The following is a 26,457-nucleotide window of genomic DNA, read 5'->3' as shown; positions in this document are numbered from 1 at the left end:
AGTAAATTTGTTTTGTAGAAGTTATTGTAGAACCATGGAGATTTTACAAAATGATCTCACAACCTAGATTGTCCAGCTGGTGCACACAGAAGTATAGAACTCATATACGGATTTTTCCACAGTTTATTTAATCATTCGTGAAGATTGCAATGATACTTTTTCATATTGGAGCAGTTTAGTTCAGTCACTGCCTAATGTGACTTAAACTCTGCAGTTTAGTGTCTGTGTAATGGGTAGCTGCTTTATTCTCGAAAGATACAGAAAATTCCCTGACAAGTTCCTGGCTGAGGACTACTACAAAATAAAGTCTCACTGAAGGCAGCCCTTTTGTGTCTGGTGACAGTGTTCGCTAATGCAGGGACAGTATCTATTTTGAGTTCTTAGTTTTGTAACTTATGTGGTTATGTGTTCCCAAGAAGCAGTGCACAGATTTGACATTTGTCCTTTTAAAATGCTCTAATACTGCTGACTGTGCAGAGTGCTGCAAGCAATATAGGAAGTGGCTCTACATTAATTCCAGTACTTTAGTTATGTATGTTAAATGCTAAATTGTGATTAATAAGTATTTATATAGTTTCCTCCTAGCCCTGTTGTCTATCCTTGCAAACAGTTGTGTAGTATTGTTCTGTTCTCATATTTTGCATCTCACTATTATTGATGAAAAGAATGTGGAAAATTAAATGCAAGTACAATTGTACAGGGAACCCAGTTTAAAGACCTAAGCAGTTTTCTCCACACTAGAATATTTACAGTGTTACAGTTTCAGCTGAAGACTTGGAACAGTGTCGGGCTTGAGTGTGAAAGGTAAAAAGAAAAAGTAATACTAGGAAAGAAATTTTTCTCAGACTGCCATCATTATCTCCATTCCTTACTATTTCATTATTTGGAGTTTAAAAAAAAATGAAAGAAAACAGCTTCTCTTGGCTAAGTTATGAAGATGTTCTCTTTAAAGGAAATTATACTTTTCAAGTATTGTAATAAATCTGTCTTTTTTTCTTTTCAGCCACACTGTGTATTGCTTGCCTCTAAAGAGAATTCAGCTCCTGTAAAGCTTGGTGGCTTTGGGGTAGCAATTCAGCTAGGGGAGTCTGGATTAGTTGCCGGAGGTAAGAAATCTAGTACCTTTCTTTATTTTCTTTCAAAGAAAAATACTATGTATGTTGTACTGGTGAAGTCTGTTCTTCCAACACAGCCTGACCTATAATAGAACTCCAAAATAATCCTTCAGTAAAGATTTTGTTAACTTTGTAAATGCACACAGTAAATCCAAACAGCTAATCAACTGCACTGCATTGTTCTGTGTACATAACATACATACTCTGTATGTAGAGAGTATTCTCAGTGTTATTCACTAAGGTCTTGCACAGGTTTGATCACAATAAGGTTAAAAAATGAAAAGATTTTTGCATATTAATATAATCCTTGACCGTGTCTGCACATGACAAACCAAATAAGGTAAAAGTGATACCAACATTGAAATGTGTGCCAAGGGACTTTGTGCTCCCCCAGTGACTCTTGGCAATTTCCATCAGAATTCTGTTTAGCAGAAAAAACTTATTAGTGATTACGTGTAATTCTTCTGTGTTTTTATATTTCATTCAAAGTATTGCATAAGACATCAATATCTTGATACATATGTATATTTTTGACTGTGTTTTGTTTTTTGTGAATTTTATTTCCTCTAGCTGCCTTCCATATTGTTCCAGACAATAGGGTTATGCTTTACTCATCCTGCACAGATGAAGACCCAATCAGTTTTCTGATGCTTTCATTGCCAGAATAGGGGACCACAAGAAAGGATTTCATTAGGGATTTTTTTCTTTCTACGCAAGGAATACTTCCCAGTTCAGTGCTTCTGCAAAACCTCAGCTTTCCTAACCTAAGTCTTTTAAGATGTGTGTCATTTTGGTTTTTATATGTTCTTTAAAATAAAAGGCATCCCCAATATAAACACACCAAAAGTTCTAATTCTCTTTGAGATATGTCCAGTATTTTGGATATTCTTATTACCTAGGTGAGCAACTTAATCCATGTCTTCTGTTTCAGATACTCTTTTGGAGCTAGTCACTCATATTGTACTCCCAGACTACCAACTGTCTGACAAAAAATTCAAGTGAACTTTCTCCCTGAGTTTGTTATATCCTTCTTTTCCTGATACGATTCACAGTTCTGTGATCCCACTCATTCACGTGCTCAAACTTTATGCATTATTAGTGTTTATCTTTTTTTTAGTTTTTTTAGTGTAAAAATGTTTTCATTCCTTTCTGATTCTGTTGGCAGTATTTGTAGAATCTTCTTTCTTTTTTAATTTGCATCTATACAGTATTTCTTTGCATGTTGGTCACCTTTTGTTTTGTCTGTCTAAACCTCTACCACATTAGTCTACCTTCATATTCTCAGTCTCTCTCACTCATTTTCCACTTATAGCCTTTTCTTTAGCACTTCTTACTTTCAGCTTCAAATTTAAGGTGCCTTTCTTATCTTCAAGGTTACTAAGATTTGTTTCATTTTGTTTATATATCATATGAAGTCTCAGTTCTACCTCTTGTCTCCAGTTTCCTCCTCCTGTCTTTCTTCTCATCCTCCATTGCAGCCTTTTACTTAAAACTCCATCTTCTACTAGCAAGTCTTTTCTCCTCCCGTGTCCATTCTGAGCACATATTACTAGAAGACCTGTACAGCACTTGCAAGATATTTCACCCACTTAGCTATGTTGTCTGAATCAGACTGTAAATTTCTTGTAACAACTTGGTGCTTTACATATTTGCATAAAACTAAGCTATATAGACTCGTTTCATTTTGTAATAATACTTTTTTAAAAAAATTACAAGCACTACTTATTTGTAGTGAATGAAATAGAAATGCTCTACTTGAGCAGAAGTTTATGATCAGCGCAGTACCCACTCTGTGCACAGTCACATTCTTTTCCTAGTTATTAATATAAAACATTAACTTTGCTTAACGTAGTAAATTGTTTCTTCTGCAGCATGTAATTTGCTGTATTTGGTGATTCTTTTCAGGCATAACAACATACCTAATAAGAAATGCTTGATTCAATGAAAGCTGCTATGACACTAAGATTCTCTTACTGACCTGAAAAATCCCTGTGCTCCTAAATTATCTTGGTGTTCAATAGATATTAAAAATTTTAGCAAGACTAGAAATTCTAGTTACAGAAAAGTGAAACACTTATTAACCTTTCACTGTCTAGGTAATTAATATGTATTAGCACAATACTCTAGGAGTGTATGCTCATTTCTCTTGTAAATCTTCTTGTAGATTGTCGTGGTATTTGAGGACATAAATGCTTTTTATCTTTCCTTATTTTTTCCCCCAATATTTGTGATGGTCAGTCTTTTTTCCAGTCTTGAGATACAAGTCAAAGGTCAAATTGCACTGCTCAGAAAGATCAAAACTGTAGTGTCCTTTCAAGGAAATAGAGGGTTATTTAACAAAGTGTTAGGGAGCCCTTGTCAACAGGCAGATACTAGTTGGCATTAATGAAAATGTCTTGGGATACATTTTATGAAAATAATTTATGAGCTATCAATCCAATGGAGTTTAAGAGAGTTTAAACATTACCAAGCAATGGCAAAAACCAATGGACATTGCCATAACTCATTTTGCATAAGGCCAAAGGGAATATGTTAGGAAATATTTTTGTTCAATTATGTTTGCCTAAGGCTGCAATACAGTATGTTAGAATCAAGATGTGTCGTCCTAAATTACAGGAAATTGTTTTCATGAGATACCCATCTCTGAAATACTCCCTTTTGGAGGATGCTTAGGATCCCAAGGAGAAAATCAGTGGTATAGTAAAAATAAATTTAAAAAGTGGTATAATAAAAATAGTGGTATTCATTTGATGTATTCAAGTAGGTCATTTAAGGTTAAATTATCTCAATATAGACAGTAGTTATAGATCATCATAATTTATAAATGAAGAATGTATTTAACAGGATGTAGACAGGAAACAGTACAAGATGTTTGCATGATTATGATGCAAGTGGAAAGGTAGTGGAGCCCAACAAGTCAGTGAGTTAATAGAGCAATTTCTTATTATGATCTCATTCTTCTTCCTTGGAGGAATTTTATTCCATAACTTAGTATGTATTTTCACAGTATTTTCTTAAATGTGGTGGTCAGATCTATCAGATATATCACATATATTTGTTCTGATCAGATGTATTTTAGGTGCTAACTATGTTTTAGTACAGAAGTACTGTATAAAAGTCTAAATTAACAGAAGTCATTGAGTTCCTCCATTCCTTTTTCTAATTCTGCTGGTTTCATCTAGTAGAAAATCTGCCTCATTTTGAATGGTATAAGATTTTGTTCTGTTGTGTTTGTCTATGGATAGTTGACAGCTTATCTATTCACTTTTTATTATTAGCTGCAAAATGTAATAGGAACCATTATGCGAGCCTAGTCCAAAACCGATTTTGGTTCACCAAGTGTTCGTTAGCTTTCCAAAGTGCCTCCAGACTCATAGAATATCTTGTGGATCCTAACCAAGCCATCATCATCATCATCTTGCTGGAATAAGTCTTCTATGTTCTGCATAGAAGTACATCACGCAGACACCAACTGTTCCCAGTGCTTCATCAGCCAACCTTTTGGCATTAGCATAAAAATGGCAAAGGAAAACATTGCCGTAGGTTTCCCTTCGTTCTTTCCCAAAGAATTGAATTGGGGAAAGAAAACTCAAAGTAACTCATTAGTAATATTTTTCTATCAATGTGAAGTAATCTTCTTAGTGGTTTTGTATACCTCATTTGAAAAATAGTGTTTTGGGACTGTTGTATTTTTATGCTGACCAGACTTCTTTGTTTGCTCAGCATCAGTGTCCAAATGGCACAGAAAATCTTTCATTTTTCTAAGGGGAAATAAACATTTGTAAACAGATGTCCTTCACTAGTATTCTTCTTTTTGCTAAAGTAGTAGTATTTTATTCTTCTGCACAGCAAGACTATCTCAATATTTTTTTTTCTAAATAAACAGATATTTGAGTCTCTTCAAAGCCTTGTCTCTGATACTTTGTTTTATTTCACAGATATAGCTGTATTTTGCTTTCTCTCAGAATTTCCACTTCACATCTGGGTCAATTTGAGAGTGCTTACAGGAAGATAATGTGGTTAAAAAATCAATTTAGATTGACTTCTCTGTCATCGTTTTGTGGCTAAAAAAGGCCAATGGATCAATTATTATAATTTGTCTGGCTGTCCTGTGGTCTTTATGCATTTTCTGGGCACTAATACCCAGGTGCCCAGGTATCTGCTGATCCATCTTTTTAAATACCTTTTCTTCAGACAGTCTTCTGTGCTGAAGTTGAAATGTTTTTGTTTTTAATCTACTCATCTTCCCTGTACACCAGCTTTAAACATCTCTGTTGTCTGGAGTAATGTGGAAAGGAATTAGAAGTAGTAAAACATGATCAATCTGATCAGTTGTTTGTGTGATTCTTTGATTTCTTCCACATTATTCTGGACATTCCACTCTTGTAGAAACTCCTTAATTTAAGAAACATATTTCTATGTGAGAGGTCAGATGGTGATGTTTATTAGTACCTCACATTTTTTTCCTAAAAATTATTTGTTCCAGTTGTTTCCTTATACATCGTTCAGATACTACTGCTGTTGAAAGACTCTCCTTCTGATATCTTGATCATCAGTCCCCTGCCTTAGGGATGACAAAATCTGATTGGGTCTCTGTATAAACTCTTCTTCTTGTGGAAAGCATAGCCCTATTGTCTGGAATAATATGGGAACAGTCATAGAAACTAAATTACCAAAGGTAAGTCAAAATTTATCTTTAGTGCTTGTGAATGATAGCAGATTGACAGCACTGAGCACTGAAGCTCTGTCTTTGTCACAGGAGAAAACAGCATGAATAGCAATTTTACACATTTTCACAGGATCAACATACTTCAAAGCTAGCTGATGGGGAAGCTTGCCTCTAGAAATAAGATGTCTGTTAGACTAAGCCCATTCAGGCACTGAGTGCTTCTTCAGAGAGCAAGCACTTTGATTTATTTGCAAAGAATTAAACAGAGGCAAGTATCACATTCAGCACGTCAATGAAGAGTTTTCATAGAAATGATGAATGCTACTTTAGAACAAGTAAGAGGAGCCTAGAAGTAGGTAAAAACATGTAGTCTTTCATGTGACCTTATTTTCATACACGAACACAACTGAAGTAATTTGTGTGCATGCATCGAATATTTATGTAAATAAAGTTTATCCTGGGCAGCCATTAGAAGATATCCCTGAGTGTTTTTATATCTGGAAGAATACAGGCAGAAGGTGTCTTTTCGGAGAGATAGCAGTGTCTTTGCTCACTCTTCTGTCTCATCTTACCTCCAAAAAGATACAAAGGTTCCATCAAATCGCCAAAGAAAATTCAAAAGCTTATAGAATCTGTAAAGATAATTGAACTGTTGTGAAAAATATGTTCTTTAAAATGTTATACTATGGACATGTTTAGAATCTGAACTTGTCTGCTAGATAATTAGCCTACTTTTTCAAAAATTATTAAATGTATAGGCAATGGGTAAGAAGCTGCTATTAAAGAAACAGAAACATTTTACCAAAAATTATGATAGATTATCAGCAAAGTGCTACTTTGGTCTAAAGATTAGACAGTATCTGTGACTTTAGCAAAACTTGTTGTATATAGATTTCATATAATAAATGAACATTTATTCTGTTAATGACATATATGTTACAGTTTTTGTAACTGTGACATAGCAAAAATCCATATCTTTATGTAGATTTTTTCCTTTCATTTTGCAGAGAAAAATGCAGTAGTTTTCTCTTAGACAGCAATTTTTAGAATAACTTCAAAATATCGTTTGCTACCGTGATAAACATGGAGAAGTAGTCGTTAGTTGTCATGAGGAAGATGTCCAGCAGTCCCTTAAATGATTTTAACCTTTTTAATAGAGTTCGTAATATGTGGATGTATTTATTCCTGTGTAACTGGACAGTGCAGGTTCCAACTGAACAACCTTCTGTTTGTTTTGGATTTGCCCTTTCATAGAGGTGAAGTGTTGATCTGCTTCCATGTCTTAGAATATCAGGATTTTGAAATCATCACTATAAAAAGGTTTCAAAATGAAATTATTTTGTAGTTTGTATTGACATCCTTTTTGTTTTTTAACCATTCCCTTCTGATTAATTATATTGCAAGGAGTGGTAAATGGATGGGTTTTATTAAGTTAGTGTACTCCTCTCTCTCATTTCTTGATTTAAGCTTATATACTTATTTAAAATTTAAAAGCAAGTGTTAAGATTTAGTAATACTGATTTGTCAACAGGTTATTAAGTAGCATTCGTTTTTCATACCATGGTAGCAGAAATGTGTTGAAGGTCTTAAAAGAGTATGTAAGATGTGACATATTGAGTTGCCTAGTCCTTCTACTTAATGTTAAGCAGTTCCATTAAGGTGGATTTGTCCATGATATGTTACTTTTGAACCAAGTCAGCAAAGATCCCATTCTTTTACTTGTCATCTAAGGTCTGTATGTTCGTAAGAATGAGAAAAAGGATTTGAGCAGATCAGAGAGGGACAGGTTTTTTTAAACTCCGACTTACAAGTCTGTCAGAGTTTGTCTGTGATAAAACATGAGTAGCAATACACAGGCTCACAGCCTGGGCATGTATCAGATAAAGTAAATGAGGAACCATGGGGTATGAAGAGGCTGCAGTTTGCCACGGTCATACAGACCAAGCAGGGGCTAAGCCTCAGGAAGCTACTGAGCTTTTCTTTTTCTGCTTTTAAAAAAATAATAACCAAACAAAAGAAGTGTATATAGAGAGAAAAACTATAATATGGGAGCCATTGATAATGAACATAGCGGTGTCAAAATAGATGTGCAATGAATAAAAAATTCTTGAGTATTATATTTTGTCTGCAACTTTGGTAAGTTCACTGATGCAACCTGTGTTTGCTTTTTGTTGATCTACAGTAGCTTTGTAAGTATTTTTGTATTTCCTTGTCAAGAAGAGTAGTAGACAGGAGAGGACAACTAGAAATTGTTGTCTACCATCAAGACACTTTCTTTCAAAATTTAGGGAAGCTGATTAATGTTCACTTTTAAGTCAATGTTTTCTTCTGCATATATTTATAAATGAAAAAGTACCATCTTTCTGTCAATTTCTTAATTCTTATAGATCAAAAAAGGAGTGGGAACTAGTTTACAGGGCATGATTAGATCACATTCCTGCATCAGGTGGTGCAAATGGAGGATGCTCTTCACTAAATTACTGTCAAACAGTCTCCTATACGTTGCTTACCAAAGCTGTCCCTTAAGATAACTCACATTCCTGTGTTGCATTGTGTGGGACAGGCTCACCTAGCAAGAGTCTTTGCCAGACGACACAGAGTTAAGTGAATATTGTGCTAACCCCTTTGGCTCTCTGGGCTCATTATAAACTCTCCTAGACATGAGAATGGTGCTGCAAGCCTTGAATGCAGCAAGTGAGCAAGAGTAACATGGGCCCCTGATGCAAGTGGTAAAACAGGTTGCTGGAGTTGCGATTTTTTTCTTCTTCTTTTGGTACTGAAAAGAACCACTGTAGCCCAAAGACTGTGATCATTTTTCATATTCAAGAGTGATATCCTGGTCTTTCAAAACTTAATTCTTGTTCCTTTGTAAATCCTCTGCAACGGAGACTTGTTTAGCATGGGATGCCATTTATAGGGATAAAAAATGTTTGTTGCTCTTATTTGGCTTAACGTTACATAGTATTAGAATGACAGTATTCAAAATCATTTGTTCACACAAGAGATTAGTTGACAGTAAATCTGTTTCATCAAAATCAGTAATGTCATAGAACGACTGCTGTGTGGCAAACATGAAATGCACTATGTGAAACACATCAGCATTATCCTTTTATCTGCTAGAAGGTACTGTGTACTGCAAGAAAATAAACAGCATGTTTGCTAGCATTTTGCATCCTTTTTGACAATTCTTGTAAATCAGCTAAGATTAGAGCGGGTAACAGACCAAACCTGCTCTCACATACTAGGGGAAGACTTTGCAAATGAGCTCTGTAGACAATATGATTGTAATCACATCATCTGCCAATGAAATGATTGTGTACAGGTTCTCTGGATAAATAATTTGTTTGCTCAAGTTAATATTTTTATGTTTATAGAGACTGCTCCGCTGAAGAATCTTTGTGCTGTTAAATGAATGCTGTTTCACTTTTTTCAGGGATAGGATAGAAGATTACTCAATGTACAAAAGTGTAAATCAAGGAAAAGAGAAACTAATGACTGGTCTAAATGGACACATTCAATAAATACTGAACTGGAGGAAAAAAGCGAGTTTTGAGAATTCAATCTGCAAATAAAACTTATTAAAATTGTTATAGTTTAATGCAGTACTGTTCTTTATTTCTGTCTTTCTTTGTTCTTTATTTCTGCATACACACGTGGCTTTGACTCACTTTTGTTTTTATTTCTATTTAGGACGTGTAGGAACACCTCATTTTATGGCCCCAGAAGTGGTAAAAAGAGAACCATATGGGAAGCCTGTAGATGTTTGGGGTTGTGGAGTGATCCTTTTCATCCTGCTAAGCGGCTGTTTACCTTTTTATGGAACCAAGGAAAGATTATTTGAAGGCATTATTAAAGGAAAATACAAGGTAAATGACAGTATGCCTGAGATCTTCTCCAGTAAGATGAAGTCTGCTCTTAAAATTTCTCCAAGTTGATGACTTTATTTAGCTTGAATTGAACCTAAAGTTTATAGAAAGCTGTTTCTGTTGCTCAGAAAGAGGGATGATTTTATCTCTCCAATCAATGTTTTTCATACTGCGTTTTGTATCATTGGTAGCATTTAGAAGAAAAATTGATTTGCTGAGATGAAATGATGAAGTGCAGCCACTAGCCCCAATTTTACATTGTGCACAGTAAGATTACACAAAATATAGCTGTAGAATACAGCAATCCATGTGTTTCTTTTGCTTATAGATCATTTAGTTTTTTACCCAAATAAAAGCACTTTCATAAGAACTGATCCTCTGTTGCCTTGATTCAAAGTAAAATGCTGTAAATACTGTAAAATACTGTAGAAATGTGGTTAGCCATTCTTTCTAGTGCTGCATGTAGTAAAGCTGATTATTCAGAAGGAACTACGTGCAACTCAAACTGCTGTGCATGTGAGATAAGCATGAGAGCCATGAGATCCTGGAGCCACTCCGAGACAAATTTAAAGCTGCTACTTTGGTATTTTTGCTGCTTTGTCTAAGATCACACTGTTTTGCAATACTTTTTCTCCAAAGATCATACATGTTCTCTGTGTTAGCGGAGTAAATACAGAAACAAAACTGTCTGATAGTCTGTATGGTGTTGTATGAAGAACTGTGGGGTTTTGTTTTTGCTGTATGCTGGCAGCTGTGCAGTAAAACCTAAGTGACAGCTGTGGCACCACACTTGACCAGGAATTTTTAACTCTTTGCATTCACACTCCTAGAAACAGCAGGATTTCTTCAAGGCACTGATTTTTGAGTTTTGCTTAGACTCAGTTTCACTTGGAAGACTTGAATCTCTCAAGTCACAGAAACTTCTGGAAGTTTAAAAGTTAACTATTTTTCTTCCTTTTTTAACTTAAGTCATTGCTATCACGTTGTGCCTTCTCAGTTCCTTTTCTGTTCCTGTTACCACAGCAATGTGTCTATTCAGTGAAAATAGTTAAGAGATTCAAAATAGTCATGTTATAAAACTGCCATTACCTTCAGTTCATTATAACTGTGTATTTTATAGTCAGATAAGTATTCCCGAGTTCTCTAATTTAAAGGGATAATTTTTGCTAAAGACTTGTTATAAATAAAATAGATATCCTTATATGAACTGTTCAAATATTGCAAAAAGTCTGGTTAGAACTTTGAATTCTCTTTTAGGACCTCATAAAGTTAACAGTGTTTCATTTAAATAAAACTTAAGCTGTTCATAAATCAAACATTAGAAATAGCTTAAGGATGTATTCCTTTACTGCAGAAACAAATTTCTTAATTTAGTAAGATTTGATTGGTTATCCACTCTCTTGAATAGTTGGACATTACTGAAACGTGCATAGATGCACAATATGCAAATATATTCTAAATTAACCTTCATGTCCTTGCTTTCTAAGGATACATCTCTGCTCTAAAAAGCATCAAGTCCATGCTTGCTTGTGTTGTTGATAACCTATCAGTATGCTGGCCTGAGTGACTGAATTGTATATTACTTCTTATTTGTTGTAAAGCTGTAAAGAATTTTCTGGGGAGAAGCATTGCCTGTGATAGCTACGGGACAAGTACTTCTGAAAGAATAACCAGATTCTTACTCAGAATCAGTGGCATGGCATTATGGCATTATACAGACAGACTGTTGCCTTTCCTTACACTAATTTCTGGAGTAGATTTAATTTCCATAGTTATCCTAAGCACATTTAACTTATGGACCAAGCCTACCTTGTTTTCATTTTTCATAGTGAAACGAAATGTAAGGTGGAAAGTATTAGAAAATTATACTGTGATTATATCACAATACTAAGAATAAAATTCAGCTTTTATGTATGGTCTAATGCTCACTCATGTTATCAAGATATTGATAAGTACCAGCTAATGTGAATCTCTGTGATTACCTTTATAAAGAATAGCAGTTTTGTAATCTTATTGCTAATTTAATTTCTTTCTCATAATCAGATGAATCCTAGACAATGGAGCCATATCTCTGAAAGTGCCAAAGACCTGGTACGCCGTATGCTTATGCTAGATCCAGCAGAAAGGATAACAGTATATGAAGCACTGAATCATCCTTGGTTAAAGGTAATAAGTCAAGCTCTATAAATACCAGTTATCTCTTCAAGACAGAAAACAAATTTGTTTACTTGTTTGAATTTTTCAAAGTAGACACATTGTATTTCATATGATATCATATTATATATCATATCATATATAGACACATCACATCGTATAAAACATGTCATAATATACTGTTCCTTAGCTGCAACAGCAAGTTTGCTTGTGCCTCTTACACAGCATCAGAGTTTGGAGATCAGGGCTGTATGGAGTGAAGTTTGAGGAAGGAATTCTTGTGGCTTTCAGACTCCAGGACAGGGGAGGGAAGCGCTCAGCTGCTATAAGTTATTTCCCCACTGCCTGCTGTTTGCTAGAAGATTTCTGCTGTGCATCTGCACTGGAGGTTTCTTCATGTATCCAAAAACCTGGTATCACCAGCCATTTTGCTGACGCTTGCTGTTCTGTGTAGGAGACACATCCCAACTCCCAAACTTGCCTCCAGTTTCAGGGACCTCCTAAGGCAGTACTTGCTTATGTTGCTTTCCTGGGACTTGAGTATCTAAAGCAGCAGAACTGCTTACTTTGTGCTTTGCCAACTGTGCAGTAACTTACAACATAATAGGAAAACAAAAAGTTAGGCTTGTATTGCAAAGTGGGAAACAAAATTAAAAAAAAAAAATAAAAAACAAAGAAAAGAAGCAAGGCTCAAATTTAAAATGTCTCTGGAGCCCAGTTTATTAGGATTGTTAGCTAACCAGCCAGTAAAGCATCTAGGTTTAATTGCTTAGATACTTTTATCATTTAGAAGAAATAAAGTCTCCATAAGGCACTATAAACCATGTTGTTTATGTATGATGGAGGCACAGAAAAATCAAACTGTTTAAGAAATCTTTATAATCATCAGTGTATGTGTAACTTTACATCAATGAATACTAACTTTAGAAAATACAAGCAATCTACCACGTTCTCAGATGCTAGAATCAAAATTTAATTTAATTCCTATTAGTTTTTTAAACTTTTCCTTAAGTTGCTTTGGGTCTCCCAATTCTTTTTGCAGTAGTAGTACAATTCTAGTGCATTTCTTATCCAATTTCTTAATGTTGAGAGAATATTGAAATTGAATATTGAGAGAGCTTGCATTCATATTTTTTTTATTTGGCTTGTTTTTGTGTGTTTTAAAAGGAGAGAGATCGCTATGCATACAAGATTCATCTTCCAGAAACAGTAGAGCAATTGAGAAAATTCAATGCAAGAAGAAAACTAAAGGTAAAATGAATGTAGTCTTTAAGCAATACAGTTACATTTTGTATGATATTTTATTAATTTTTAAACATCTAAGAAAAATGTAGGGCTTGCATAAATTAATGAAATTGAAGCAGCTTTTAGAAGTATTTTAGCACACTGATGTCCTATTGAAGATATTTGTCCTTCATATTTTTAATTCAAACTAAATCTGCATCTTAAAGACAGGTCTGCATCTTAAATTAATACAGCAATACTATATAGTCTTAATTATTGGGAAGGGCGGAAAGGATGCTGTGGTTGCTTTGATTAAACTTAAGTTAAACTGAACTGAATTTAAGATAAATAAATAAAACAGAGATATATTCTTCAGTTTACCATCTTTTTGTTTAAGAGCACACAGGGGCAGTTTTCATTATTGAAGATAATGTTAATATTTTAGCCAAAAATGACATGATCCACTTTTAGAACAGTGTTATTCCTTTCTTGGAAAGGCTAACCGAAGCACTGAAAATTGGAAAAAAAATTAAGAGAAATACACGAAATTACAGTTTCTTAGTCTTTATGTTAAAATAGTGCTTTAATTAAAATCTTAGCCAGAATGTTTTGAAATATAACCTGTTTTCCTACTCTAAACACAGCTTCAGATCTTTCCCATATGTCTTTCTGCAGAAGCCCCTACTTCTAATCTCTTGACAGCTTTTATATCTTGAACATAATTTCTGCTATTTGTTTTATACCACTTTATCCAAAGCCTTGCTTTGCACAGTGTCTTCTAAAACTATTTGCTCTCTGTTTTATCTACTGCCACACCTATAAAATGTTAAAAATTCACTGGTTAAAACATAATTCAATTGAACAAGTAAATGCATGTCAAATCAGGAAATTTTTCTAAAATTTTTTTTGCAACATCCCATATAAGATTCATGCTGGTAGCCTGAGATTACAGATTTTCAGATATGTCATAGATATCAAGTATTTTAATGCTGTCAATATCACGTCCTGATAATTGTCTGAATTTCAACGTATCATTTTGATTGAAAGCATATGTCTTTATCGTTGATAATCTACTCAATCTAGGTAAGAGGAAAAGGGAAATCAGAATACTTTGTTAACTTTCGGCTATGGCAACTTATACCTTATGCTCTTATTTTATCTGAAGGTCTTCATATTTCCTAGTGATGAGATAAGAAACTGCTGTTTCCACTATAAAACGAAGAAAATAGCAGTCATATCCACGATCTGTTTTGCAATGACACAACTCAACCAGGACTTGATTAGGGAGATGGCCAGAATTTCTATCCTGCCTTCTGCTACCTGCACATTTTACTGTTTTCTTTAATCCCTACCAAAACAGGGCAATACTTTTTGCTTCTGATAGTTATTATTTTAACATGTAAAAAATACATTTGAGTCTGGAAAATGCTGAACTGTGTAAAATTTGGTTAATTGCTTTTTAGACTTCCTACTTAAAACCAGTTGACTCTTCATAGTTTTATCTGCTCCTTTTTTTTCCTCCTCCTTTCATGCATTGTGCTTGAACAAGAAGTCAACAGTTGATGAATGCTGATAAAAAAAAAAGTGAAGTTATAATGTGATTGGACATTAACTCCTTAGAGTTGCCGTGAATACTGCTTAATATATAGAGCTGAAACTGTTTGTAAAGTACATTAAATTCTAAGCAGTCGGACTTCAAGCTTTTCTGTACAATAAGCTTTATGCTTTGTTCTCAACTCCTCTCTAATTTTTAGGTTGTATAAAATTGCTGCAAAAGCGATTGGAATGGACTTGAGAAAAAAAAATCCATAATAATGATAAATTTGAAATAATTTTTTCTCCAAATGATTTCAGTAGAGAAGGTTGGGAAAAAAAGAAAAAAAAAAAGCTAGCTTGTTCTTTTTGTTTAAGGCTATCCTGAAGTTTTATGGGCAGTTTTTTGGGGGGGGTTCTTTTTTTTTTTTGGTAGATGTTCTAGCATTTTAAAGGATTTTAATACCCTTTGCCAGATTCATTTCTGTTCCCTTAGATCCTTTCAGTATGAGTAGCATCCAGGATGAGTGTATAAAATGCTAGATCTAAAAAGTTTCAAGAGACAATGGATATTGTAGTCCAAGTATCATATTAGTTGCTGGTAAATTCTGTGCATTGCATAGAGCTGTACTTACTGGTGTAGATGGACACCTGCTTCAGTGAACTTAACTTGTAATAATTTTAACTTGATTTTTATGAAATAAAATATGAACAAAATGTATTCTGTAAAACCTTTAATTTGGTTATTTATCCTTATTGAAAAGTGGTAATTTTGGAATGGTGAATTTGTCCTTCTAAAAGGAAAGCATTCTTTGTTTGATATGATTTGAAATTGAGGGTTTGATTCCTGCACTACTGCTTCTTTAGAAGGATTTTTAAATTCTCTATGAGAAAGAATTGTCCTCATGAATCCCCTTGCAAAGAAGATAGTTAATGTCCATTAGAATATAGCATGACAGCTCTTCTGTTGAATGTGTTCAGTGATACCTGTGAAGTAGACCTGGAGAGAATGAATTTTTCCATCTACTCTTCACCAGGAAGGTCAGCATAGGAGGCAGTATGGGAGGCTGAGTGGTGCAGGGTGTCAGGGAATGGTTGAGCTTTGTGTAATTCAGCCTTTACTGTGTTTGTGTTCAGGGGGCAGTACTAGCAGCTGTGTCAAGCCACAAATTCAATTCCTTCTATGGTGATCCCCCTGAAGAGCTGCCAGACTTCTCTGAAGACCCTACCTCCTCAGGTATTTTAACAGAAAGTGTATGTACTGCAGGAAGCCTCTTTTCAATTTATGCTGACGAGAGTAGCAAATATTTGTTAATTTCTCACAAATTTATAAAGCTGCATATTAAAATAATCTTGAAATATGAAAGTGTAAATGCTCTTAGTGCTAATACTGCTGGTAACTGGAGAGAATCAGGAGGCTGTTCTTCAGAGTAGTAAATTTCTACAGAAATTCTGCCTGGATTTCTATTTAATGAGCGTGCATTTAATTACAAATACTACATTGCCTCATATTTCTCTTTACATGGCTTGAGTGTGAGAGCGTGTTGGACTGTGGCCTGTATTCTGAGCAGCATTATTTATGAATTACTAATTTATTTTAAAAAGAGGAAACAACTGTATAAACTTTGTGTGTATATCTGTAGTTTCTTGATTGCTGTTTTAGTGTGATTAAGAGGTCTTGCCTTGTAAAGCAGGGGAGACCATATTTCTCATACTGTGAACCAAATCCCCAAATCTTCAAGAGCCAAGAGACAAAATGCACATTCTTCAGGGACCTCCCAAAATAGTTCCGATGGGAAAATAATACGCTTGCTGCACTGTGGGCATGGAGCTGAGTCTTAGGCCACACATAATATTGGTTGTTGTAGTCCTTTTGTCTTCAGCTGGTAGTCAGGGATTTAAATCATCTGTCAGTCTGTGTACTAAGACAGCCCGGTTATAGTTATGTATCCTAATTTTAGTATGCATACTTCATCTGAATTCACAAAAGTTGCAGTTCAGAAATCTGATGTGGGCTGTCTGTTCTAATAGCAGAATTTAGGATGTTTTTTCTTTTAAAGTTCAAAAAACTTTCTTTTTTTTCCCCTTTCTTAGACAATAGTGATTGCATAATATTTGAGTTGTAAGCATAATACTTTAAATCTTTACTAGAAAACTATTTCAGGAATTTAATTATATACATTGAACTGTTGTTATAGTAAATTCTCTCTCCTAATATTTTTGTGAGACAAGTATGGACTGTAGGTGTTCTGTAACCCTTTTCTACTCTTTCATAGGATTGATTCATTTCAATATCATTAATATAAGATTTTGGGGATATTTGAGCTTTTTTCAGATTTTTTTGTTCAAAGTCTTAAATTTAACTTCTTAAAATTTACATTTGAGTACTTAAATGTAAGCACTGTTTGGTTCGTAGAGAAGCTTACTGTTCTCAACTTCCACCGAAATGATTGGGAATCCCAGGTCTTTTATTGCAAATGAGTAGTTACAGTTTCATAGCTTATCTTCAGGCAACCAGCTTGGAATCCTTGATGCACGTAAGGGAACCACTTTGTTCTTTTTAAGAAGAATCAGTTTTTTTTGACCTCACCCAGGATTACTTGCAGTACCTTAACTTTTGTTTCCAGCTACTTCCTCCTTTTCAGCAAAGTGAATAGGCTGCTGACATGTTTGGCAGTCACAGCTTTCCTAATCCAAAACCTGCAGTTCCCCTTTGCAGTTTCAGTCTCACATCAACATAACATGTGTCTTCCTCATGGGGTGATGTAGTTGCAGATCTCAGAATGCACTAAAGGTACAAGTTCTCTGTTATTTTCTCCTCATAGAATGCATGAATCCAGTACACTTTCCATACATTCTACATAACTTCTCAATTGGATTCACCATTGTCTTGTATTAGCTTCTGCAGTAATTAAACCAATAGCTTAATTTTCTCTCAGGAAGGCTTTGTATTCTTTAAGAAAACATTATGGATCTCATTGATGGGAGATCATAGTGATCAAGAAATCATATTGAATAAATAGCTTTCATGCCTCCCTGATTGATTAAATTAACTAATAAAATGCTTTGTATCTGAGGATAAAAATGTTAAAGCTTCCAAGAAAAGATATTGCAATTTTTACCTTAAGAAATAGCTAGATAGAGAAATTTATTAGTTTTCTTCTTCAGAAATGCACCAGTTATTTTCAAATATTTATGGCTCACAAAAATTAGGCTGTTATGATTCTAAACTGAAGAGTTAGCTTGTCGGAATACAGTTCTCAAATTGCAGTGGAAACTTGGCTGTTTTAAAGTAGTTAAAGTTCCTTTCCTAACAGATCATTGTATTATTGCAGATAATAAACTCTAGCAAAGAGCACTTTAATATTTTAATTATTGCTACCTATTTAATCCTCCCATAAATCTCATGATTTGAGAAGCTTAGTATTGAAATGAAATGCTTTGTCAGGAATGGGGAAATATAGAAGTCCTACTGAGGTAAACATCCTGAAATGTAGACATTTACCAGATTATGCAAATCTTGTACACTGTCTCGCTCTTGTTTTTTCTACACATGGAAGGACAAAATTTTAGTTTTGTCATTTTTGCAGATTAATCCCTGTATGTTCTTCATAAATTGGTGAATCTGGGATTGCTGGGCATTGTGAGATTCTTCCTGTGCTCTCAAAGCAGTGGTCTGCAATATGAAGGTGCTATAGGTGGCAAGTTAGACCACTTTCTCACATGCAGGATTACAAAAGTTATTCTGTCTTTGTGACTAGAGAGCTTTCCAGCAAGGAAAAGCAAAGGGAATAACTCAATTTGGTGGCAATTAGCATAGACAATTTCACTGATAATCAGCCAGGTATTTTTCTAGACACGTCTTCCTTTCTTGGTCACAAAATGTTAGTAATTCTTAGTGCATCCAACTAGTGATTATCAATCATATGCTTGTTCTGGGTGATCAATTTTCTTATATCACCTGTTGTCCTCTGAAGGACTTCCTTAATCCTACTAGGTATTAATTAATAGCTGTTACTAATTTATAGTGTTTTGCAGGTAACAGCAGAAGTAAATCATGATGGATATTGAGAGAGCATAGCAGAGACCTTAAGAATTTTTGAAAAATGCAGTAAATATATATTAAACATAAAAATGTATATTAAACTAAAATACTACTTTACTGCTGAATGATAGTTTGTGTTTGGTAGCTTCTTTTGCAAAGTCAGGAAACAGCTCAGGCAGGTGTCTTGCAACATGTTTCTGGTAGAAGTTAACACCTATTTGACTGTTACTTGAATTCTCTTCAAGAAATTGTAGAAAGTCAGGTTTCCAAATTCAATATTATTTTAGAACTTTTTCTCATACAGTGAAGCAAATTTAAATGAGAAGTAATCAGTCATTAGCTCTAAAGACTTCGTCTGGCACCTGAAAAACACTGTCCCAGCAGAGAGCACTTAGTGGACCACCAAGTGAATTGGAAGCGGGGTGATAAATTCAGCAGCCCGTTTGCTCTCTGCTGCCCTTCCCTTTCCTTCCCCCACACTTGCTGCACATAAGATCAGTGCCAAAGATTTCCTCTGCTTAGGACCTATGGTGAGTGTCCATGATATGACAGAAGAGTGAAGATGTGTAGTTTTGATGTGTCTTGGTAAGTGCTGCAGCGTAAAGAAGGGGCATTGCCCCCTCTGTGGCAGGGCAAGGAAAGGCTGTGGAAATGTGTGGCATGTTGGCTTGGGGAGCTGAATTGAGAAATAATCATTCAATTTGGGACTTTTAGGTCATTTCAGGATGTATAGGTTTTTAGGGCAACACTTAGAAAAGGCCATAAAATGAAGAGTTGTATAATAACTTCATGTTTCCCAAAATATTTGTTGTAGCTGTGTTTTCAGCACTGTAAGAGTGAAGTTGGTGGACAGTCCGTCTTTGGAGCATCACATACTTGATTTTTAGTCCAAACAAATTTTACTTGTTAGTTCAAATGACTTTCCTCCGTGCCACATGGTCAAATTGTTTGATTTATAGTACTCGTATTTTGAAATGCAGCTAACTATTTCAGGGCAGCTTATTAGTGTTTTGCTTCACATGGGTTTGGATGCTTTTAAGACACTGTAAAACATTGTGTTTCAGTTTAACCACAGAGAAAATGGAGCAGCACATTTTCTGTAAGACTGACCTAGGCTACCAAATAGCACTGTTGCAGTATTTCCTGAATATTTATCTGCTTTCTGAACTCTGCGGTCAGTATGTAACACAATGAATATAGAAGCAGCACTTTTTCACTGCACATAAAGCACAACTTTAGGTCTACATTACAGTTTCTGACTTGTTTGAATTTTGAGGTGCAAGTTTCATATGGTGTCTTCATAAATGCACTTTGTCATGTTTGTCAGGGTTGCTATAGGTAAATTGAAAAGTTTATGCATTTTTATTTTCTTAGTATATTTGCTCATAAGAGATGAGGAAGGTGAGGACTTGTTTTTCAGATTTGAAAGTCATATAAAAGAAAGATAGATCTGAAAAGCAGGCTTTCATAGTGGGATCGAACAAAGGTATATCCAGGTTGTAAGCTCCGCAGTTTGCAGACCTGTGTGGTAGTAACTTAACTGACAAGTAATTCCATGGAATTTAGATTCCTTGAAACATGGACAAGGTAAGCCCGTATCTTCATAACTATCAATCTTATCAACATGAGAAAGAATACCAAATACTATTATGCCAAAGTTTTGCAGATGTTTGCTAAAACCTTGTGTCCTTTTAAGCATCAGCATTTGGAAAAACACAATACATTTCATTCTCCTATGTACTGTTATCAATACATTACTGCCTAACATATTGATAGTACGTTCATAACTGACTCCCTATTTCGTTACGGTCACCAAAGAAAGTTCTGAAAAGGGAACAAAATCACAGAAACTAGCAAAAAGTGTAACACTGTCAACTCACTGAAACTGCTTTCTATAACTTCTTTCAAAGCTTTTAAGTATTGGATTACTAGAAAATTTTTAACCCATGTGGTGTTGTAGTTATGGGTCCAACTGTTTCCAGTGATCCATTGTTGTTTTTATCTTTATACTCTTTTAGCCATTTAACATGGTTCTGATATGTTCAAGCAATTTTAAAACAAACAAAAAAAACCCTAAGTCATTTACTTATATCCATTAGTTTAACATAGTGCAGCCAGTATTGGGAGGGGGAAAAAAAATCTGATTTTACAGATGCTTAACAATGTGAATGTAAATGTGCTGTTTGCCATTTGCTCTGATGCCAAGTACTTGTTTCCCTCGCATCCCGCTCCACAAGCCCCGCTTGGTTCACATCCAGAGAGCGCATTTAAGGAGAGGTTGGGGGAGGGAAACCTGTCCATTGGTTCATACTGTCTTCTAACTAAGCTAGTGTGCGAGGTTGCAGCTGTATAAATTGCTTTTTCTGAAATCTTCCTACTGTTTGTTGTTTGTCCAAATGCTGCCTTCCTACTAGGACTTCTAGCAGCAGAAAGTAGGTATCCCTTTGTTTTCCTTTATGGCATATAATTCAGCTTTGCTTTGTGTCTTTGCATGTTTAAAATTCAGCTTTTTCCCCTCACTTAGCTATTTTCCGTTTTAATACTGCCTATTCAAGAAAATCATCCTGTCTGTTTTGGACTAAAGCTTTCCTTAACTTCCAAAGCATGGTTGAGCAAAAGTAGAATGATTTCCAGACAATTCTGAGCATTCTAGTTTAGAGGCAGTATTAAAATTATGTGCCTTTTTTGTTGCTTTCAGTAATACTTGCAACACAACTGATAGAAAATTATTTTTTGTTAAATTAATGCAGGATAAAATAGTTTGGGTATGCCTGTTGATTCCTGAATTAATATTTTTGTGGACTAATTTTTTTCTCTTGTATGCTAAAAGGTATCTTCTATACTTTTATATATCTTCTATACTATTATCTTAATCTTATCTTAACCTTACATATATCTTATATACTATTAGTCATGTATTATTTTCTTGCAGTACCTTTGCATGGACTTTCCTGATCATTCTATGTATTTATGTGATATTTGCATATTCATTGTGTATATGCATACAGTTCATTTGAAACTGCATACGGTTTAATTTGAATAACTGTCTCCTTAAAGAACAAGTATTACTGACATGTACAGAGGACATTGCGCTTTGAATTAGCTGCATTAGCCTTTGTGAGAGAGTCAAAGTTCAAGCACTTATACCTGAATCCTGTATTAGGCAGAAGTAACTTTATGCAGAAAGGAGTGTGAAATGTTAAATTTCTAGAAATTCTACAATTAGATATAAACAACAATTCCAAAAACCACAATTCAGCCTCTCAAAATGCAAGCCATAAAAAGTGAGGCGCAATTTCATTATAGGTCACCATAAACCTGGTTCTATTCTGTTCTTAGACTTTACCTGAATTTATATATATAAAGTCACTTTAAATTATATATATATATATATGCATATATATATAGTGTGCATGTGTGTGCGCATACACACACACACACACACATATTTTATTCTCTCAACTGCTTTCCCATAGTATTCCTAGATCTGTGTCCTTGGAAGGCTGTAATTGCAACTCTACAAAATATGTAAATTTGACTGTTCGGGACCTTGACTGAATTTGGCTTCCTTGACCAGGAAGGAGGAGTTTGGGAAACACTGTAGAGCTCAAATTAGGATAGGAGAGGTGCCACTGTTATGACTCTATGTGAAACATGCATCCTTGACCTTTTTTAAACTGTTCAAGGTATATATCGACATGCGCTTGAGCTCTTTTCCATGCTTGCAAAGATATCTGCAGTGGAGTGTAGTGAGCAGCAGTGAGCAACAAATTATCCTGCGGGTTTGGAGGCATCCCAGCTCCAGGGATTCATGCAGATGTGGTTTGTACTAATGAAGACTGCCTGGTCCTCAGCTGGTGTTCTCTTAAAGTACAAAGTTACACTGGCACAAGTAGGGGATAGGTGTCTTGTCTCTGTAAAAGATCCTTTTCTTTTGTTTCGTCAAAACAGCATATATTTCATATTTCCTTTGCAGGGCCAACAAGCATTCTTTCTTACTAATTATTAATTCCTATCCCCGGCTACCAAAGCAAATCTGGGCTAGTATGTAATGTGGGAACTTCACAGTTTTGTTATTATTGAGTCTAAAAACACTGCTTGACTAAAGTAGGCAGTTTTAATGTATATACAAGTGTAATTTAAAAACATCAGCAGAGATTCCATCATTTCCATGGCAATTTTACCAACTTAAACATTTATGTCTTGTTTTTTTGAGTTTTTTTTAGTATAATCAAATGTCAGCCAAACAAAACCACTGAGGCACTGATTTTTACAGTTATCACTACATAGGTAATTTAAAGATGAAAGTAGTGTTTTGGTGTTTTCTTTGCAGAAGCAAAGATTCTTTGATTATTTGTAATATGTGGGGAAAAAAAATCCAATGCAAATCTTTCAAGTCTTACCCTGGGAAAAACGAAGTTACGGTCCTGTCATCAGGTGTGCTCCCTCAATGTTGCAGAATACCTACATAATCATATTTCTCCAAAGATCTGTACTTTATAATAATGCTCAAAGATTACGTACATGTTTTTTTCATGTGACTGTGAGTATTCAGCAATTCTCTAATGCTTTAACCTTTCTAAAGGATAGTTCTAAAACCTAACAATTTCTAACTATTTGAAAGTGAACTCTAAATGCTGCTTTCTGAAATGCCCATGCTTTGAAGGCTGGGATTGTTTTTTACTTTCAGTGTATATATTCTTCATCTCTGTCATCAGTTTGAGGTTTTGTGGGTGGTTCATACAGAACTGCAACTTTAACAATACAGCTACTAGAACTATTTAGTTCAGGGACTTCAGGTGTGATTTTTTTCATGTATTTAGCACACATTTTATATATATATATATATGCTTAAGCAGAAATACATTTTTTGCAGCATCATCATATTATTCACACACAACTACAGTTATATTCTTTTGTCAATGCTGTAATACGTCAGTACAACATCAGTGCCAGGCTATAATCTTTCCATTCTGTTTTTATCAAAGCCATAAACATGAATGACTCAATTCAAAATATAATAATAATCATACTGGTTTGTTTTAAGTGGTGTACCTGGACTAGGTAGTTAAGGAGCTGTATTTTCTTTCCTATCACCTTTAAAATATGTATATGCTTTCTAGCTAATAGCGTTTGGTGTGTATTCTTTGCTGCCTATCTTAATCTACTTGGAAGTCTTCGAATGCCATGGATTTCAGTGGAATCCATTCCGCTTGAAATCTACGTGGAAGTCAGTGAAACATTAACAGAGCCCTACGTTGTTCATATTTAAGATATACATAGTTCAAAATATGAAGTAAAGTATTAATTTTTCTGTTGGTTAGTATTTACTTTTTCCACACACGATGCTCAGAAGTTTTGCTTTTGAAATCAGTATCCATGATGTACATTTTGAGTCTGTGACAATAAGATGAACATCCCTTGGACTGCATACACTGAAGAAAACTACATATGTATTAGATCAGTTAGGGTTTTTGAATAGTAGGTGATGTGGCTGTACCATTATATCCACAGAATTTCAGATACATTCCTCAAATCTCTTCTCATGCTTATGAAAATAAGGTGTAATCTGAAAAATTAGCCTGCCAATTCCACATTCTTTATGGAAACCTTCAGAAGGCTTTTGTCACAGGGCACCAAATCACTGCAAACATCTGAGTCAAATAGTCTGGTCAGGCAGGGCTTTATGCCCTACTCATCAGATAGAACCCATCACCCGAAGATGTTTCTCAGTGTGCTAGGTTCAGTACATCCTGCTGCTCCTGAGTTCAGCTGACTTGGTCACAGAGATAAAGTCTCAGGTGCAAAGCAGATTTCAGCATGTTCCTCAGCTTTGTAAGAACATGCAAGTCATGGGATTTCAGTGGAAGCTTCTTATCTTTGAATATTAAAGACTTTTTTTTCTTTTTAAGAGAATAAGTAAGCAGCTCCTTCCCAGTTGTAGAAATCAGCTGCTCAAGGCAAATCATCTGTACCAAATAAGAAGAATAACTGAATGCCAGAACAAAAGCACTTTATAGCACCATCCTAAGGCTTGTGCTACTTACAAGTTGATGAAGCAGTGGCTGTGATGCTTGATGACCTCAGATCATTTCAAGGGCTTCCTATGAGAACTGCAAGGACTTTAGAGACAGAATTCAGTCATAACAGAGGACTCATCTTAAACAGCCTTCTCTGTGAATTAGATAACAGATTCTGTAGGACATAACAATGATAACTTTTGCAGCGCATTTGGGTGAAGAAATAATACCAGGTTACTGCCTAACAAAGAAAATAAGTCTAATTTACAGAGATCTTCTGCCTCAGTAAGCAGAAAGGTACTCACTTCACCCCACATGTTAAAAGCAATCACATTTAAGAAGTAATTCTATTAACTGTAAAAGCATTTCACATACTAGTAGTGACTGCAGACAACTATCATAAGCCTGACTACCTTGGAAAACACTGTAAGCTCCTTATGCAGGCAACTTTTACAATCAAAAAGGTGATAGGTTTCTGATACACATCTTTATATGGCAGCTTTATGGCAGCTTTTCTCTCATGTTAGAGAAATTAAGATCTTCCTAATGCCGATAGTTAAGAAGTGACATTTCAGCAGCTTAGTCCCTTGGATATGCCTGTTTTTGTGGTGATATTTTTATTCTTCAAGATGCCCAGACATAATATCCCAGAAGCATAAGATACTGGTTCCAGGCTTGCAGTGATTGAATGTGATTGACTAACCATTGACCTCTGAGAATTGTTTTTTGCTACCAGATGGTTCCAGAAAAATAACTGAGTAGAAGGCTTATGTTTAGAAGCAGAAGTTATCTCCAATCAGACCAGACTGGTATTTTCTGGTCAAATTTTTCAATTGAAGATGATTCAGTATCAATTCCTGAAGCTGCAGCCAAAGCAGGTGGAATTGGTATTTGTTCCATCTCGTAACTGTAACAACATTTTTCACTCCAATACAGCCATATTTAGTGAGATGTAATCAGGTACTCGTGAAATTTTTAAGGCCACACTGAACTTAAATTTGAATTTAAAGCTACACTCAACTGACCATCTCCTGTGTAGGGTCCAAAGTGTCCTCCTGAAGGTTTAGAGTCTCTCCTTGAGCAGCTCTTGAACAAATTACTTCAAATAGGCTTTTTATGAGCAACCAGTGCTCCAAGCCTTTGAGACACGGTTTCACTACCTATGATTTCTCTGTATGAGATATTTCTAAGACTGCATGTCTGAGTTTCAACTCAGTCAGTTGATTTCTTCTGTAAAGTAGGTTCTATGCTGAAAGAGAGGAAGGTGTGTTTGAGCACTGATGCCTTTATTACACTCCAATCCTTCAGACTCTTTAGATACCACGAGCCTATTTCTGTCCCAATGAAAGGCCAAATTACATCATTATGTACATAATGCACTGGTATATATTATTAATTAAAGGGTAGGCTCTTTAAATGAAAGGATAATTTTCTCATCTGCATCCAGCTGTAGACATGTAATAACATCTGGGAGATGTAATGTAGACCAAACCACAAAATTGTCACATTGTGCTGATGCTGTGGTGGCACATGGAAAGAAAATAAAAATAAATTAAAAGTCTCTTCCTTAAGAAGGAATACGGTTTACTGATCTCCTGTGTAGGAATTCACACTGGCATGCATCCAAAGGCTGAGTGATAAAAAAAGAAACAGTTTATTTTATTTTACATAATCTTCCATCTGCAGTTGAAGCTCTTCTGAAAGGCTTTTTGGCTGAATTGGATCTTCTCTCCCTCTTCAAAACCCTGAGTAAACAAACTCAGCAAAATCATTTTCTTCTGCACTTTCGAGGGCTAGCTGCAGCCGTGTCCTGATCAGCAGGTTCGCAGGC

General features: G+C 35.1%; 1 protein-coding gene across 3 annotated transcripts in view; it reads left to right on the top strand.

Annotated features, from left to right (window-relative positions):
- Window positions 1-26,457, top strand: part of CASK (calcium/calmodulin dependent serine protein kinase) — a 144,447-nt gene that overhangs the window by 58,304 nt on the left and 59,686 nt on the right. For 2 of the 3 annotated variants that reach the window (XM_026042843.1, XM_026042841.1), the window contains exons 5-10: window positions 1,004-1,106; window positions 9,475-9,650; window positions 11,694-11,816; window positions 12,972-13,055; window positions 15,699-15,798; window positions 21,021-21,038. In XM_026042843.1, the coding sequence (XP_025898628.1) occupies window positions 1,004-1,106; window positions 9,475-9,650; window positions 11,694-11,816; window positions 12,972-13,055; window positions 15,699-15,798; window positions 21,021-21,038 (604 nt within the window). Of the gene's footprint in view, window positions 1-1,003; window positions 1,107-5,593; window positions 5,794-9,474; window positions 9,651-11,693; window positions 11,817-12,971; window positions 13,056-15,698; window positions 15,799-21,020; window positions 21,039-26,457 lie in introns of those variants that run through there. The other variant, XM_026042842.1, reaches the window with a different exon arrangement.

Source organism: Nothoprocta perdicaria, unplaced genomic scaffold (genome assembly GCF_003342845.1).
Source record: "Nothoprocta perdicaria isolate Ctin4 unplaced genomic scaffold, notPer1 scaffold_315, whole genome shotgun sequence".
Lineage (NCBI taxonomy): Eukaryota > Metazoa > Chordata > Aves > Tinamiformes > Tinamidae > Nothoprocta > Nothoprocta perdicaria.
This window is presented reverse-complemented; position numbering and strand designations above follow the sequence as displayed.